Source organism: Myiozetetes cayanensis, unplaced genomic scaffold, assembly GCF_022539395.1.
Source record: "Myiozetetes cayanensis isolate MyiCay16 unplaced genomic scaffold, myiCay2020 scf20-37, whole genome shotgun sequence".
NCBI classification, from domain to species: domain Eukaryota; kingdom Metazoa; phylum Chordata; class Aves; order Passeriformes; family Tyrannidae; genus Myiozetetes; species Myiozetetes cayanensis.
The window spans coordinates 3,213,036-3,228,900 of NW_026087412.1; the positions used below are offsets into that span (position 1 = coordinate 3,213,036).

Below are 15,865 nucleotides of genomic sequence, written 5' to 3' on the forward strand. Positions count from 1 at the left end.
CCAGTTTTTCTCTTTTTTATTATTATTATTATTATTTCTAGCAGACAATTTACATAAAATTCCCCTTTTAAGTTAGTGATTCACAACTTCCTGCAATAAACTACTTAAGGAGCAGCTTTGGTAAAGAATGGAATGAAACAACCAACCAAAACAAAACAAAAAATAAAATAAAATAACAAAACAAAAAAGGAACAATCACAGCTGATTTTGAAACCAACACAATTCACCAAATTTAGATTCAAAAGGAAATCTGCCAAGCCATGTTTTCTCAGTGTTTCCAAACATTTCACCTTCCTCCTCCTCCTCCCTTTTCGGGTCTGTGCAGATGTGGGAGCTGCATTCTGTCGAGCAGTTTGTCCTGCTAGATCGTGGAAATCCATCTTTACATGATTCTTAGCCCTTGAATGGAGGACTCCAAGGTCTTGAAAGAGAGAAAAATCTTAAATCACTATCAGCTGCAGTAACTTGTGTTAAATAACTCTGTGTAACTGCTAAGAAAAACAAGTAAAAAACCTGAATACTTGAGATTAGATTCATATTTATAGATTCATGGAATGGTTTGGGTTGGAAAGGACCTGAAACATCATCTCATTGACTCCCCTGCCATGGGCAGGGACACCTTCCACCAGCCCAGGTTGCTCCAAGCCCTGTCCAACCTGGCCTTGGACAATTCCAGGGATGGGGCAGCCACAGCTTCTCTGGGCAACCTGTGCCAGGGCCTGCCCACCCTCACAGGGAAGGATTTCTTTGTAAAGGGAAGAATTTAATCCTAATTCAAGAGCCAGAGACCACACAAATCATTCCTTTCAGACTCAGGCATACATAAACTAGTGACACAGGCCTGAAGCTGCACTAAAGCAGCTTATAAATCACCTCCACCTCTTCTCTGGCTCCTCCAGAACTTTCTGGCATCACAGAACACAGAAAACCCATTCTTTTCCTAAGCCAGATCCCAGGAGTTTTGGGAAGGCCAGCAGAGACCTCTGTCGGCCAGGCCTCAGCAAAGCAAGCATGGGCATTGTTAAATCCTTTTAGGATCTTTACTGTGTTTTCCAACTGCTTGAGGCAACTTCTTACTACTTTGGCAAGTTAATTCTGAGAGGGCAGGACCGTGTTCTGCAGCAGAACAGGGAGCAGAGTCCTGTGGGATGGGGGCAGGAAGAGGCAATGGGCTATGTCATACCCATGAATATTCCAGCCCAACTGTGGCTGAGGCTGGAGGAGAAAAGAATTGGAGGGAATTCCTACAGGGACGTTATGTAATTCCATTAAAAAATTAAGTCTGTATAAGCACCATCTGCTAAACAAAGTGCATCTGCACTTATGCTGATTCTTGGATCTGTATTTCTTACGGAGTTCACAAAATGGTCTTGAATATTCCTGTCAGGATTTCCTGCTGCTAATGAAACCTGCCCTAGGGCTGAGCCCCAGGAGCTGATGTTAGAGATCAGAAAATAACCCCCCACCCCAGCTAGTTCACACAAACACAGCAGTAAAAGCATGTCTTTACCTTGAAATCCCAGATGGTCATTGCTCCATCGATGCCGGTGGTGCAGAATTTCCGACAATCCCGTTTGTCTATCTCGTAAATAGACACTTGGCTGCAAGCAGAGAGTGAGAGCTCTGACACCCACCACAGAGAGCCAGAAAGCTGGGAAATTTGGGTTGAATTCTACTCCTACTCCTTCAGATGGAGACATGAGTATATCACAGCTTACACCAGATTTTTGGTCAAATGCCTCAGAAAAATAAGCCAAGAAAAGGATGCTGAGAGCTCTTTCATGGCCTGGTGGGCTAAATGTTTTCCCTGGATTAACATGAACTGCCCAACATCCTCTGGGATCATGTGCTTTTTTTAAATGCAGGGATACTTTACTCAATTAACTTGGATCAATCCTTTTGATCAACAGAATCATGCAATGGTTTGGGTTGAGAGGGACCTTAAAGCTCCACCCTCTGCCATGGGCAGGGACACCTTCCACTATCCCAGGTTGCTCCAAGCCCTGTCCCACCTGGCCTTGGACAATTCCAGGCATGGGGCAGCCACAGCTTCTCTGGGCAATCTGCCTCAGGACCTTCACAGGAAAGAATTTTCTCCACATGTCTAACCTACATTTCTTTTCTTTCACTTTTTGAAAACAGTAATACCTAATAAATAAATACACATGGCAATAACATCTTAAACCAGGAAGCTGGGACGTGAATTCCTGCTCGAGGCGGATTTTGCTGACTAGATTTTGCACAGTGCCACCAGGCCCTTGGGAACTATCCACCTGTTATCAAATATGTGATAAGATAAGCTGTGTCCAGGTTACAGAGCACATCAGTCACCAGCAAACAGGAGAAGCATGCACACCCTGTCAATGATTAAGTGCAGTAAGTCCTAGAAACAGGCAGGTGTTAGGGCAAGACTACAAGGCACAGGGGATACTGGCTAAGCCCTCCTGGTAGAGCAAGGCTTGCAGAACATCCTGGGAAACCAAACTGGCATGGAGAGCACTCCCTCCCCTCGTCCTGGCAGCAGGGCACTCACGTTATACTGTTTTGGTGCAGGGTCTCCAGGGTGGTGTTGCGATCTTCCGTGGTGGCTCTTTTATCCATGTTCCGGAAGCGCTCCATGGCGGAAATGTTGCGCTGGATGCTCTGTTTTGGAATGTCTAGTTTGGAAACGAAGGTCAGCAGGCCACGGTCGTCACAGTTAAAGAGCATGGGGCAGCAGTCATGGCCCTGCAACCAAACACCAGGGAACCCTGTCAGGACACACGACCCGCCCGGCCCCGCCGGTGCTGCTGCCCCCTCTGAGTGCGGAACACAGAGACTGGCACCGAGCAAGAGCTTAGTTATGATTAGCTGGGGAAAATGTGGTGTTTCTCCCCCTCCAAAACACGACAACACTCTAAAAGCAGAAAATAACAGACACTTACAGCTGCCACCACGCTGTTCTCAGAGACAAACGACACGCTCAGGAGTGGGAGGAACTCTGTTTTCAGCTGCGAAACCCTGAACACGAGAACATTTGTTACAGGAATTCATTGAAACCTCTCGTTTTCGGCTCTAACAAAAAATAGACAGAATTCCCACATGAGGATTACTGGAAAAGCCAGCCTAGCTCAGTTGTCCTGTGGTGACTCCAGAGGGTTGTAATTTGTGACAAGAAGTTTTAACCTAATGAAAGTGTCCTGGAGGGACTGTAACAAAATGTAAGTGTTCCAGGTGAGAGGCTGAAGTTGCCAATATTGTGTGTAAGCAGGGGTAAGAATTTAAAAGGAACACCCCCAAAAAATGTTCAGATTGATGAAGCTATTAACTTCATTTGCATATTAAAAACACTTGAAATTTTAAGGTTTGTCATCTTTTCAGGAGGAAAAAGCCTTGATGTTCAATTAAGTCAGCTTTTGTGATTTAATGATGAATGAGAAAAGAATTCTGAAACACTTTATAATGACTGATATCCCCTGCCAGGTACTGATATACACAGTAGCCATCAGAACCATGATTCAAAATGGATCCTAGCAGTGCCCAGATGATCCCCAGAGATCTCTGCTACCAAAACATATGGAGAACCTCCTCCTCCTTGGTTGGAAAGCCATGGACACTGCAAAGTTATGCAGATCAAGAGGAGGAGAAGGAGGAGTAACTGTTAATGAAATATTTTGTTGGATTGGAAGGTGCAAGTTGAAACTTTGCATCAGCAGAGCCTTAAGGACAGTGGCTGGAATTAATATCTCATGAAATGAACAACTTATTTTCCAGATCCTGGATGGGGATAGGGTCTTATTAGTTACAGAGTGAGCAAGTTTCTGGACTCTCCTGAATCCATTTACAAGGAAATATTGTTTCCCCCCCAAATTCTCTGTATATTTCCACATAGAGTGGAATGCAATTTCTCCTTTTCAAATGCTTTTCCCCCCCCACAAAGTAAATTGGCTATGCCCTCACTGAAGAATTCTTCTAAGAGTTTTGGAGTCTGTAACTTAAACTCTTAAGCATCAACCTTACAGGAGCCTCAAAGAGACTCCCGGAACCTGCAGCAGTAAAAGCGGCAATGGCAGTCACAGCCCTCGTGAGACAAAGGTACGATATTCCACAGGGAATCATGGAATTGTTAGGGTTGGAAAAGACCCTTTAAGATCATCCAGTCCAACAGCTGGTGAGTGACAGCAAGGGGGTACTCACATCATGTTTTTGGAGGCATCAGCGACGGACACGGTGCTGTCGTGGCTGACCCAGGCCAGGCGGTTGCCACTGGCGGAGAAGCTCACGCTGTGCACCCACCCCCCGCTTCCCGCCCCCCCAAACTCCGACATCAGCTGCCCAAAAGGCATTTTGGAGCCCCAGGGAGTACTGGCTGGTTTTTCATCCACTTCCTTAATGTAGGCAGAAAACACCCTGCAAATAAAAGAAATAATAAAAAGATTTCAGCATGAACAAAGAGAGAGAAGAGACCTCCTGGGAGCTCCAGATGGAGAGGGATGTGTTTGATTCCCCCCCAAATAAAATATTATGGGATCTTTAAACAAGCCTGGAAGCTTCAGTGTGCAGGGAGAAAGGGTGCAAAGCACACGGGGTTTTTATAAATGCTGTTCTTTCTTGTACCCCTCTCCTTTTTTTCCAGGAGATGGCACAAAAACACACGGTTGTCAGTGCATTTTCCACCGTGCCAAGATTTCCCTTCTCATCCTTTCGCGGCGCTAACAGCTCTCCAGAGTCGATCCCTCAGCTCTGAGAACACCCAGGAGCAGCACTGTATAATTAGAAGCTAATACAAACACCTCCAAAATTACCCACTTTTCAGGAACGTTCACATTTTAGCAGGATTTCAAAGAAAGCAACCCGATGTTCTGATGCCTGCAAAGAGGCTCTGAGCCACCTCCCTCCTGCTCGTGATTGGAAAAAAACCCACCTCAAAAACCTGAAATACCACAATGTTTTTATAGAGGTTTTTTTTTCCCCAGGGTTACAATTTTCAAGATATGCTTAAATAGAAAGCCTCCCCCTTTCATCAAATTCCTTCTGCATGATTCAGACACACCACAATATATGGTGTTCTTGAGTGGGTTACCATGGAATTCACCAGGACGTCACCAACGGAGGATTAGGGGGTCCACTGAGCAGGAGGAGCAAGGCAACTACACCACACTACTACCAGAGGGGAAAAACTCGGCATAAAGGAAAATCTCTGCTCAAATACTCAAAAAAGGAATTATTTTATTGTGAGTTTAAGGAAATGTAGCTCCCCCCCCACCCCTTCCCTGTTTTTGAAATGTTTTACATGTGTGGGGTAAGCACTTCCAAAGGTACCTACATTCAGCTTATCCCAATAAAGCTGCTCATTTGGAATGAGAAGGGTATCATAACTGCAGCTATATTAGGTACAGATTTTCAGGGAATTAAGTATGAATTTATATTTGGGCTCTATCAGTTTAAATATAATCTAATTATAATCCTTCAAAAAACTTAATTTTATAGAGCCACCTAAAAGGATGGTTCTCCTAATGTATGGAAATAGGACAAGATGTTTAAAGCAACAGCCTTTGACACAAGGCAGGAAAATCATCCCTAAGTAGTGAAAGACCTCGAGTTTAACTGTTAGTTAGAATAAAAATAAGTCTTTTCCCTCACTAAAGTCTCCCTCTCTTTTAAAACCAGCTTGAAAAGAACACTGGGAAATGACTTTTATTCCCACAGCAACATCATTCCAGCAAGAATATTAAATTCACACCTATGCAGTGCTATTAGCTATACATATTATATATATTTTTTAAAGATAAATGTAAGGGGAGATCATCTATCTAGGCCAACCACCAAAAAACTCTGCTGAATTTCCATCAACCTGCAGCTTTCTGCTCACCAATCTTTTCCCAACACATCTCCCAGTTGGCTCTTATTCATTGGCAGTGGCTCTGGCAGATCCATTCCATAATTTTCATCAGAACAGGTGAATACTTCAGAGCCAGGTATCTTTATTATCTTTAACATGGAAGTGAACATTCCCTAGAAGGGGAATTCTACAGATCTGTACTCATTGTTTACCCAAGAGAACAGTTGCTCATGGTTTTGGGGAAGAAATAGAAACACAAACCCAGTACCAGTGTCCACTACTCCTCCTTTCTTTAATGCTTCTATATGGAGATTTCTATGATAAAACCAGGAAAGTTTTTTAATGAATCATCCTGAAGTACAATGTTAAGGAAGAGCAGAAAGTTTCCCAAATGTTTTAAACCAAGACCTGGTCTTTTTTTATAAAATACAGCCCATTTTCAGAGAAATGAGGTGCAGGACAGAGCGAATTCTCTGATGGGAAATAAAAAGGAAACCAACTGAACCACATAATTTTCTTCCAGAAAATATAATTTAAAAAAAAAAAAAATCACACTGACCAGAAAAACTGTGTGAATCTAACTTTCAACCAAAGGGGAAAAAAGGAGATAACCTGGGATGCAATGCCCATAACAAGCACTTGAAAAAGCTCAAGTCCAAAGGAATATAAATATACACACACACACACATATAATGCATTTCAGGTGACCTAATGTCAAAGTCCCAAGATCCTTTATGAACACACACGTGAAGATTTCCTCAAGTGAAAAGCAGCTGCTTCTGGAAGATGACTGAGTACCTCTCACATCATGTTTTTTGTGAAAGGAAGTGAATAGTTTATCTAATGAAAATGAGATAAGGCAGGGAAGGGAGACAACTCTCCTTCCTAGCTCCCATTTAACATTGTTCCTTACATAAAAACGTATCAAAGGATGGGGTTTAGAAGTGAGGGTTTCATTCTGAAATAAGGCATGTAATAGTCAGTCCCACCTCCCCTTCCCACTCTTCCTTAGTCATTTTTAGTACACACTTTGAAGCTTAAAAATTGCCCTATTACATAAAGAATTTAAGAAAAGAAGCTTTCATTATCATCCAAGGTACAAGTGATTAAGTAAATGTGAATTAAAGCCAGGCACTGCAGACAGCTCCCCATGCAACTCCCCTGCAGTGACCCCAATCCCTCCCTCAGAGCAGCCTGCAGGACCCATCCCTCCTGCTGGAATTTCACCATCAGTTTGAAAGCCTGTCCCATCCATCTCTCAATGCCAATCTGCTTTTAACAGTCCTTTTTTTTTTTTTAAATGCTCTTCAGAAAATGTGTTTTATTGCACTTGGAGGTGGACTTGATCCAGCAACCCAAATCACACACAGATGCTTTAGTTCCTCTCACCTGCACTTGAAGTCACAGGATCCTGCAGCCAGCAGAACGTTGTTGGGGTGCCAGTCCAGGCTAAGGACAGTGGAACGAATGGGCTTTTTAATGTGTTTGCTCACCCACCTAAAATAATAATAAAAAAAAAGAAAGATGCATAAAATTTATATGAGCATATTTTACCTGACTCCCCCAAGCACTCCTCAAAAAGATCACTCCTTGCCAGTGACTAACCACGTCCGTTTTGGAAAGCACGTCACGCCCAAATCTTTCACATCCCCTCGTGCAATCTGTGAACTTTTTATGGTTATCTTAATTACAATTTTAAACACTATGAGCAGACTTGTTAAACATATCTCCTCACCTGAGTACTGTACTGTACCCCTTCCAGCTACTTCTTATAATGAATCACATGGAACTCCTCAATGGGAATTTGGCCCAGGAATTGGCTGGTCCCTCACAGCCCCTGAGCACGAGGTCAGCTGGGAGGGTGACACTGAGCCAAGCAGCCCTGTTTTCACGGGTCACCAGCTACGAGCCCTCTCCAGCTCCTTCCAATGAGCTTCACAGTCACATCTCTTGCCTATTGACTTTTCTGCTGTTTAATAACACAATAACTACAAAACAAAAGCAAGTAAATGGGGGAACTGCCAGTGACACGACCAGCGCATTCGTCTCAATTATCTGCAGTGCGGTGCAAAGTGGTCCTGCTGCTGAATGCATCAATACTGGCCTAAATATGTCTCAGCAGGTTCAGTTTATCTGAACTATTTACAAAATAGTAATGAAATCTGTTATTCACTTGATGGCCTCTGGGATGATGGTGCCTTTTCTTTGATTTTACTTCCATCAAGCACCAGTTTTAAGGATCACATTCTTTTTCCTTAGCATATGGGGGTTTTGATTCTTTTGCAGACAAGTGAGGCAGAGAAAATATTGATATATGAGTATGCTGGAAAGCAGAAAAGCCCAAAACAATCTTTAAGATGTATTTTGCAGATGGTGTCACTGTTTTTCATCTCCACATGGCAGACTGGTCACAGGACACGTGTGGTTTTGTGCCTGTTTACTCAACCCAAAGGAAGAGATGCTCCCCATACTGATTTCACCTACAGATAACACAGCAAATGTAGCTCCAACACGTGCAGCTACAAAGGGAGAAGACCAGAGGCACTAAGTTTAGATGAGAATAAAATGTTAATGGTGGAAATATTTGTGATAGAAATCTATAAACTGTCATGTAATACATGACAAAATATAGACCAGGTCAATGACAAGCTCAAACATCTTCTAACAAACCACCCTGGAGATGTGACCGACTCAAACTCTTTAATGACAAGAAACGGCCCAAAATAATGTAAATGGAAGAAAGACCCAAGTGAAGGTTTCTTCATTCCTTCTGGAACATTCCTTCTGGTGGGGGAAGGAAACATTTCTCTCTTTTCCAACCATACAGTTGTAGTCAATAAATTTTCGCTCTGCAGAAGTTCTTGCACTTTTAGAAAGGCAACATATGCCTACGGCAGTCAGGCAGAACAGATCCATGCCAACACATACCACCTGAAAATAAGTGAAGTCAAAGGCCTTCAGGTGCTACACCAGAGTAAAGAACTGATGAGGCCATCCCTCTGCACTCCCTGAAGACTTCAGGAATTAATAAAACAGCAACCTAGTTCCCACAGCTGAGCTCCAGGCTTCAGCTTCCCCGCGCAGACCCTGCAGGTACAAACAGGAATTCAGCCGCTCACCAGTCATTTTCAGACTCGAAGTAGCACACGGATATAAGTCGAGCTCCACTTCCCACGGCGAATTTGTTCTCCAAGGGAGACCATTTGACGAAGGTGGCGGCACGGTTGATCCTCAGGATCACCAGGGTGGGTTTCCACACGCCGTCCTTCTGGCTCCACACGTAGGCGTTGCGGTCGGCGCCGCACGTCACGATGCGGTCGCTCTTGGGAGCCCAGTCGATGCCTGCAAGGAAAGAGCTCCCAGCAGTGAACTTCTCCCTTTGTGCTGTTTGATTCGCAGGAAGGCAGAACAGAGATCACCTCACAGCTTTCTATCACAGAATGGTTTAGTCTGAAAGGGACCTTAAAGGTAATCTGTTCCAAGATTCCAACCTTCCACTCACCCAGGTTGCTCCAAGCCCCTTCCAGCCTGGCCTGGGACACTTGCAGGGATGGGGCAGCCACAGCTTCTCTGGGCAACCTGTGCCAGGGCCTGCCCACCCTCACATCCTGAATTCCCGGATCCCACCGGGAATTTCCCGCTAAGCCCGCTCTGAGGTTGGCCAACAGGTGGAGCTCCGCAGGCCGGCCAAGGCCCGTCCTCAGCACCCTCCACACCTCTGACTTGGAAACTCAGCAATTCTAACACTGCTCAACCTCTAACAAAGTCACCTGCCCGCTGCCAGACTGCAGCCATGATCTGAAGTTTAGATAACAGGTTTGGGGTTTTTCTGTTAGAAGTTATAAATCTTTGTGTGCTGACACAATCCTTATATTGTTTCCAAGGCTATTTAAGCTGTGCCACGAGAAAGGAAGGTTTACCCAAGCAAAAATAACAATTCAAGGAATAAAACAAAGCCCTTGATAATGCTGCCATTGCTTCTTTCCCCTCCTAGGCAATGAAGGATGTTCTCAACTGGAAAGTCTTATGGGAACATTATTCTTCATCTTTTCTCTAGCAACCTTCTTTGAGATGCAGAGCACAAGCCTCAACTCTCCTGCCACAAATTACATGTCAGTGCTTTTCCATTACCACATTCAGTATTAAAAACATCCCTTAAGCTCATAAACTGAAAATGGGATAAAAGCTATGAGAAGAATTCGTACTAATTCATATATTGTCTACTTCAAAATAGGTTTATGCTCACAAGGCTCCATTTTGAAGAGGCTGGTGGTCTGGAGCCACAGTTACACGAGTCCTGACGCAGCTTTGGAAAGAGGGACCATCCTGCCTCTCTTTACCTCTCTTGCCCAGCACCTCCCCTGCACCAGCACTGGTGCTGTTCTGACCCATGGCAAGTTCAGCTCTCTAGCTGAGCAGAAAACGAAGCAATTAGAGGAATTGAAGCTCTTTGTGTAAGCAAGGAGGGGCAGCTCCCCACAAATCTGAGTCAAGAGAAGGACCTTGTCCCTCGTGAGCAGGAGCTGGAGTGGCAGCAGCTGACTCACTCCTGTCAGAGGTCACAGACAGTTTGATCAGTTGATCTCCTGTGTGGAACCACAGCTTAACTCCACTCCTTACAGCCACCACAGCATTTAGGATTCCAAAGGTATCCACAAAGGCAGGGAGAGCTCTTTTCCCAAGTCATGAATATTTGCCTTCTAACATCAACAGGAACAAGTGAAATGGAGAGAAATGTCTTTGGGGAACAGCATCTTGTCTGTAAATTCAGCCCAAGTGACTTCACAAAGCAGCACAGACAGCTGTGCTCTTGGACAGCAAGAATTGGAAAAAATTGAATAAAACTCCTGGAAAATGCTGTTGGGCAGATACTCCTGCCCATTAGTGAGCTGAGAACAGAATAAAGGATATTGCTGCTTTGGGCAAGTGCTTGTATTAATTATTTTCATTTCCTTTGAGAGTAAAGCTTTTATATAAGTATCATCATGGAACAAAACCCCCAGTAATATAAAAGACTGCCACAGGATAATCACATTTTTTAAAATAACACCTCGTGACTCATCGTGGCAGCTCCTCTTAATTTTCATTGTGGATCTACAGATACTCTGGGCCTGCAATATAAATGTGCTTACTGATGGCCTGTCATAAGTCCAGGATTGACCACTTCAAATGTTTATACAGTCCCTTAAAAAGGATATTTATTGCTGTTGGGAACCATAAACCACTGTTAGAGCCGTATACTTGATGAAATTTTAGTGCTAGCACTTGAAAGGGAGCAGCATGCATCACTGTGACACAACCAGATTACTTCAGTACACCGAAAATGTGTTCTCATTATGTCATGATGGATGAAAAATAAGCAATAGACAAGCAAAAAAGGCTCAGTTACTCCACTGAAATGTCTGGAAATGAGATAGGGCTTTTCTTCCTAACATCCATTGCATGCAGTCCAGGAAAATGCTGCAAGGCTCTCTGTAAGTGGGAATGCCAACCTACAAAATGATCTATTTACTCGACACCTGCAGATTTCCTGTTCAGCCTCAGCTGGGGAAAAAAACCAGGGGCTCAGCACAGTCTCACCTGTGATGTGTCCATTGTGCTCCTTCAGCTCGTGAGCCTTCACCCACTGGTTCCCACTCTTCTTGTAGATGTGGACCTCGTGGTTGTTGGGGCTAATGGCGATCTCTGGGAAGGAGAAATAAAACAGCCCAACAGTACTGAAGGCTTCTCGATTACAAATGTTTTATCTGAAAAGACTTTCCCACCTAAACCCTCCATTCTCAAATTTGAGGGCACTGCATGGGCTTTGTAAACAAAGGGCCAATATCCCTGGAAAATCTCAAATAATTATGGATATAGAATCATAGAATCCTGGAATGGTTTGTGTTGGAAGGGACCTTAAGGATCATCCAGTTCCACTCCCCTGCCATGGGCAGGGACACCTCCCACTAGCCCAGGTTGCTCCAAGTCCCATCCAACCTGACCTTGGACACTCCCAGGGATGGAGCAGCCACAGCTTCTCTGGGCAACCTGTGCCAGGGCCTGCCCACCCTCACAGGGAAGGATTCCTTCCCAATCTCCCATCTAACCCTGCCCTCTGTCAGTGTGGAAGATATTGGTACACATACCATGGTCATGAGTATTCTGCACAGAAAGACAATGCATTTGGAACATAAAAGTCCACATTATAGTAGAAAACTGAACTGTTCAAAGAAAGGGCTGGTTTGGGGTATGGAAATCGAGGGTCAGAGAGGGTCAGGTCAATCTCACAGGGCAGAGCAAGAGGCAAAGCTTTCTGGAACACCAGGAAGACTCGATCTGCTCCCACGCCAGAGCTCCAGCAGTGAGTTCAGCAAAGCTCAGCTTTGGGGGACGGGTGCTTTTTGGATCACAGATGGAACAACTGACACATAGAACTGACCACACCTCCCTTAAACATGACCCAGAACACTGCAAGACCCCAAACTGACAGCCAAGAGGGAAATAGCAATTGAAAAAAAAAAGAATAAATTCAGAATGAAAGCGAAGATTTAACTTACGAGTCCGGTCTCTGTTCCAGGCATGGCAGGTGATTGGCTCCAGCAGGAACTGATGCAGAGACATTCCGAGGTCCGGGGATTCCTATGTTGTAAAAAGTGAAAGAGCTGAAAGGTGCAAAATGGAAAACAAAACACTTCAAAATGAGAGAATTATTAAAACAAAGATCAGCTTCAACATTTACTGAGGATCTTCCAGTGCAGTGTTGCAATTTCCTTGCAGGAGATCCCAAGTTACTCCATGAATATATTAATTTACTCAAGGGCTGCCTGTGTCACACACCCTGATAGCTTTAGTAGGACAATGAATATTAATTGCCCTGCTTACTTTAGCTAATTGCAGGTGCCCTAAGAGCCACAGACACTTGCTTCTGAGGGTATCCTCACAGACAAGGGAGCAGGTGCTCAAGAAATCTAATAAACCTCCTAATTTTACTATGGAAATAGAATAATTAAAAAAAATAAATATCTAGGACATAGCTCAGTAAACTGATTAAAAACCTGACATGTACCCAGGCTCACAGGCAGCACTACAACAATATCTTCTTTCAGAAGGTTAAACTGATATGTGACTGTGATCTGCTGATGTATTATTTGATAAAGCCATTTATGTGTTTCCAGGGAAAAATTATTAAGATTAGTAATTAACTAATTAGTGATTCCTTCAAATTAATTCTAGCACTAAACTGTTTGATAGTCAGGCTTTTGCCCCCATGAGACTCAAATACTAAAAGAACAAGCTGAATCATTATAGTTTGTAAGTATTTTAAATATTGTATTCTATGTCCTGTATTAACCACAGGCAGCACAAACGGATGGAAGATAATGTAATAAAAACTCCAGGTCACCTGTAATAATTATAATGTGCACAGTTCAATTACATCCAACCAGGATTTGTCAATCCCTTCCATGTATTCCACCTATTTTCACAGCAATTTCTCCCTGAGTGATGGATCAAAGTGGTTTTACCCCCACCTATACACTGGAAAAGAACCATCTCCGTGATGTCATCCCAAGACATCCACACCCATCACAGCCTGAAATTACAACATACCCAAGTAAGGCCATGTTAGCAGAGGGTGGAGACTTCAGGACAAGGTAGGAATTTGGAAGCAAACAGGAAATGAAGGCAATCCAACAGAAACTCAGGAGTGAAAGAGGGATGAGTAAATTCTTATGGAGCTTTAGCAATTGCTACCACACCACCACTTGTTCTAAAGAAATGCAAGTGATGGCTGCATTTCAAATGTACTTCAAACAAAGCTTAACTGTACAAGCTTTAAGTCCAGTTCACAGTTTTAACCAGCATGAGTTTCATGGTTCTTCTAACAACCACATTCTACCAATCAAATGAAGTTCTGCCCTAAGCAGAACAATTAATTTTTTTTTTTTTTTTTAATGTGAAAATGTTGATATAATTTGAGTTACCTCTGACCTTGGACATCCATCATTTGAGATTCCACGTGTGAATATAAGCAAGGCACAACTGCAAAGTGCTTTTTCCAGGACCTGGCTTTAGCTCATGCCAACATTCGGTAGCAGCACATTTCCATATACAGGAAAAGTTCAAGAGCTGTTCCACCAACAAGGAATGCTCAGCCTTTGCTACTCTTTCCGAAATAAAATGTAAAAATATCCAACCTCCCCTCCCCGAGGAATGCAGCTATTTTGAAACACTTTCTAATACAACCCTGGGTGGTTTTTCTTTCCACAGATTGGCACTGCATATAAAATATGGTCCCATCCTAACTTCTAGTTCAGATATTTTTACTTAGCTGTTCCCAAAACAGGCCCAAACCTGTATGATCCATCCCTTCCCATTGACTGAGTTTCCTGAGGTCCATAAATTGATGCAAATTGCTGCTTTCCACTTTGGTTTGGTAACAAACCCATAAAACCCAACAGTGATGATAACCTCAAAAAATCACTGCTATTTCTGTCTCCTGATAGCTGCAGTGCCATTTCCTCAGGGCAGATAAATCTTATTGAAGTTTTCCAGTTTTATTTATTCCTTCCCAACACACAAACAAAAATCAAACTCTTATTTCAGGAGGGAAAAATGCCACTGGCCCTATGATAAATTAATAACCTCAAATGCCTTCCTGTCAGCCAACCTCAGAATCTCACCCAGGTAAGACAATGTTACGATGGCTTTGTTAGTCAGGTATTTAATGCAGCTCTCCCTCAGCTTTTTCCCCAAATACAAAGTAACTGGGTTTGAGTTTCAATTTTTTTTTTTTTTTAATAAAAAAGGGGGAATCTTGCACCTTTGTACAGTAGGAGTTCTTTCAGTATAAGAACTGAAAGGATCAAAGTTGGGAAATACAGGGCTCAGCTGCTGTCATTTATCCATTGGGTGAGAAACGTGGTCCAAGGCCATCCCTGGACAAGCAACCAGCCAGGACGTGGACTTGGAAGTGGGGATGGAAGGTGTTTGTGCGACAGAGAAAAAGAGAGGGAAAGAGAAAGGATCTTTTTAATCCCTGCCCATTCTCAGAGCACCTACATCACTTCCAAAAGCCCCTGTGATTAAGCACAGCCCCCTTTCACTGTCACTCCCTTCCGAGCCACTCAGCGCAGCCTTCCCAAGGGGATGACTCCTCCAGAGCATCTCCTGACACAGGACACGGGGATGGGGATGGATCAGGGGCTGCGGCCCTGCCAGCACAGGGGGCACGGCCAGGAATACAGGGGGGCACGGGGGGGATAGGGGGGATCATGACAGGAGCTCCAGGAGGGCACTGGGAGGAATACAAAGGGGTACAGGGAGGCATACGGGGCAGGGGACAGGGCGAGGGATATGGGGAGGCACGGGGAGGGATGTGGGGGGCACGGGGAGGGATGTGGGGGTGGGACGAGGGCAGGGGATGATGTGGGGGCACAGGGGAGGGATACAGGGGGCACGGCTGGGGCGATACGAGCGAGCACGGCCGGCGCTGCCCCTCCCCGGCCCCTCAGCACGGGCGCCCCCAGCCCCTCGGGGCAGCGATGCTGCGGCGCCTCCCACCCCGGTCCCTCCCCGCCCCGGCTCCACCTCACCCCCTGCCATCCCCTCATCCCGGCGGGGCTCACGGCCATCCCCGGCGGGGCGGGGGCTCACCTGGGGCGGCGGGGGGGAGCGGGACTCGCGGACTCTGGGCAGTCAACGCGACTCCGCTCCGGCGGCGGGAGAGGCCGAGGGGGCCCGGCTGGGACACGGGCGGCAGGAAACGCGCTGCGCGCACGCGCCGGGCCGGCCCCCTCACACACACCGGGGGCGGGGCGGCGCCTGCGCGGCCCCCTCAGGGAGGGGAGGGTCGGAGGAAAAAAAAAACACAAAACAAAACATCGCGGAATTGTCGGGGTTGGGAGAGGCTTTTTGAAATTGTACGGTCCAACCGTCGGCGCGCTGAACCTGCGCTGTGATCCCTAAAGACCTGCAAGGGTGATGGACCCGCCACCACCACCAACCCCCCGCCCAGCCCGTTCCGATGTGTGGCCACTTGGACAGTGAAAAAAAAAAAAAATT

The 15,865-nt window shown here is 45.0% G+C and overlaps 1 protein-coding gene across 2 annotated transcripts; it reads right to left on the minus strand.

Annotated features, from left to right (window-relative positions):
* Positions 1 to 15,597, minus strand: ARPC1A (actin related protein 2/3 complex subunit 1A). 2 transcript variants are annotated; one of them, XM_050317561.1, is made up of 10 exons: positions 15,458 to 15,597; positions 12,361 to 12,442; positions 11,402 to 11,506; positions 8,941 to 9,163; positions 7,211 to 7,318; positions 4,177 to 4,389; positions 2,925 to 3,000; positions 2,534 to 2,727; positions 1,511 to 1,601; positions 1 to 421 (listed from the first exon to the last, which is right to left on the minus strand). In XM_050317561.1, exons 2-10 carry the CDS (start codon positions 12,422 to 12,424, stop codon positions 383 to 385), a joined length of 1,113 nt encoding a protein of 370 aa, XP_050173518.1. In that variant the 5' UTR covers positions 12,425 to 12,442; positions 15,458 to 15,597; the 3' UTR covers positions 1 to 382. The 2 variants fall into 2 exon arrangements, with proteins under 2 accessions (XP_050173518.1, XP_050173519.1); XM_050317562.1 differs by having other exon boundaries at positions 12,361 to 12,465; positions 15,458 to 15,585.
* Positions 15,598 to 15,865: the final 268 nt, after the last annotated feature.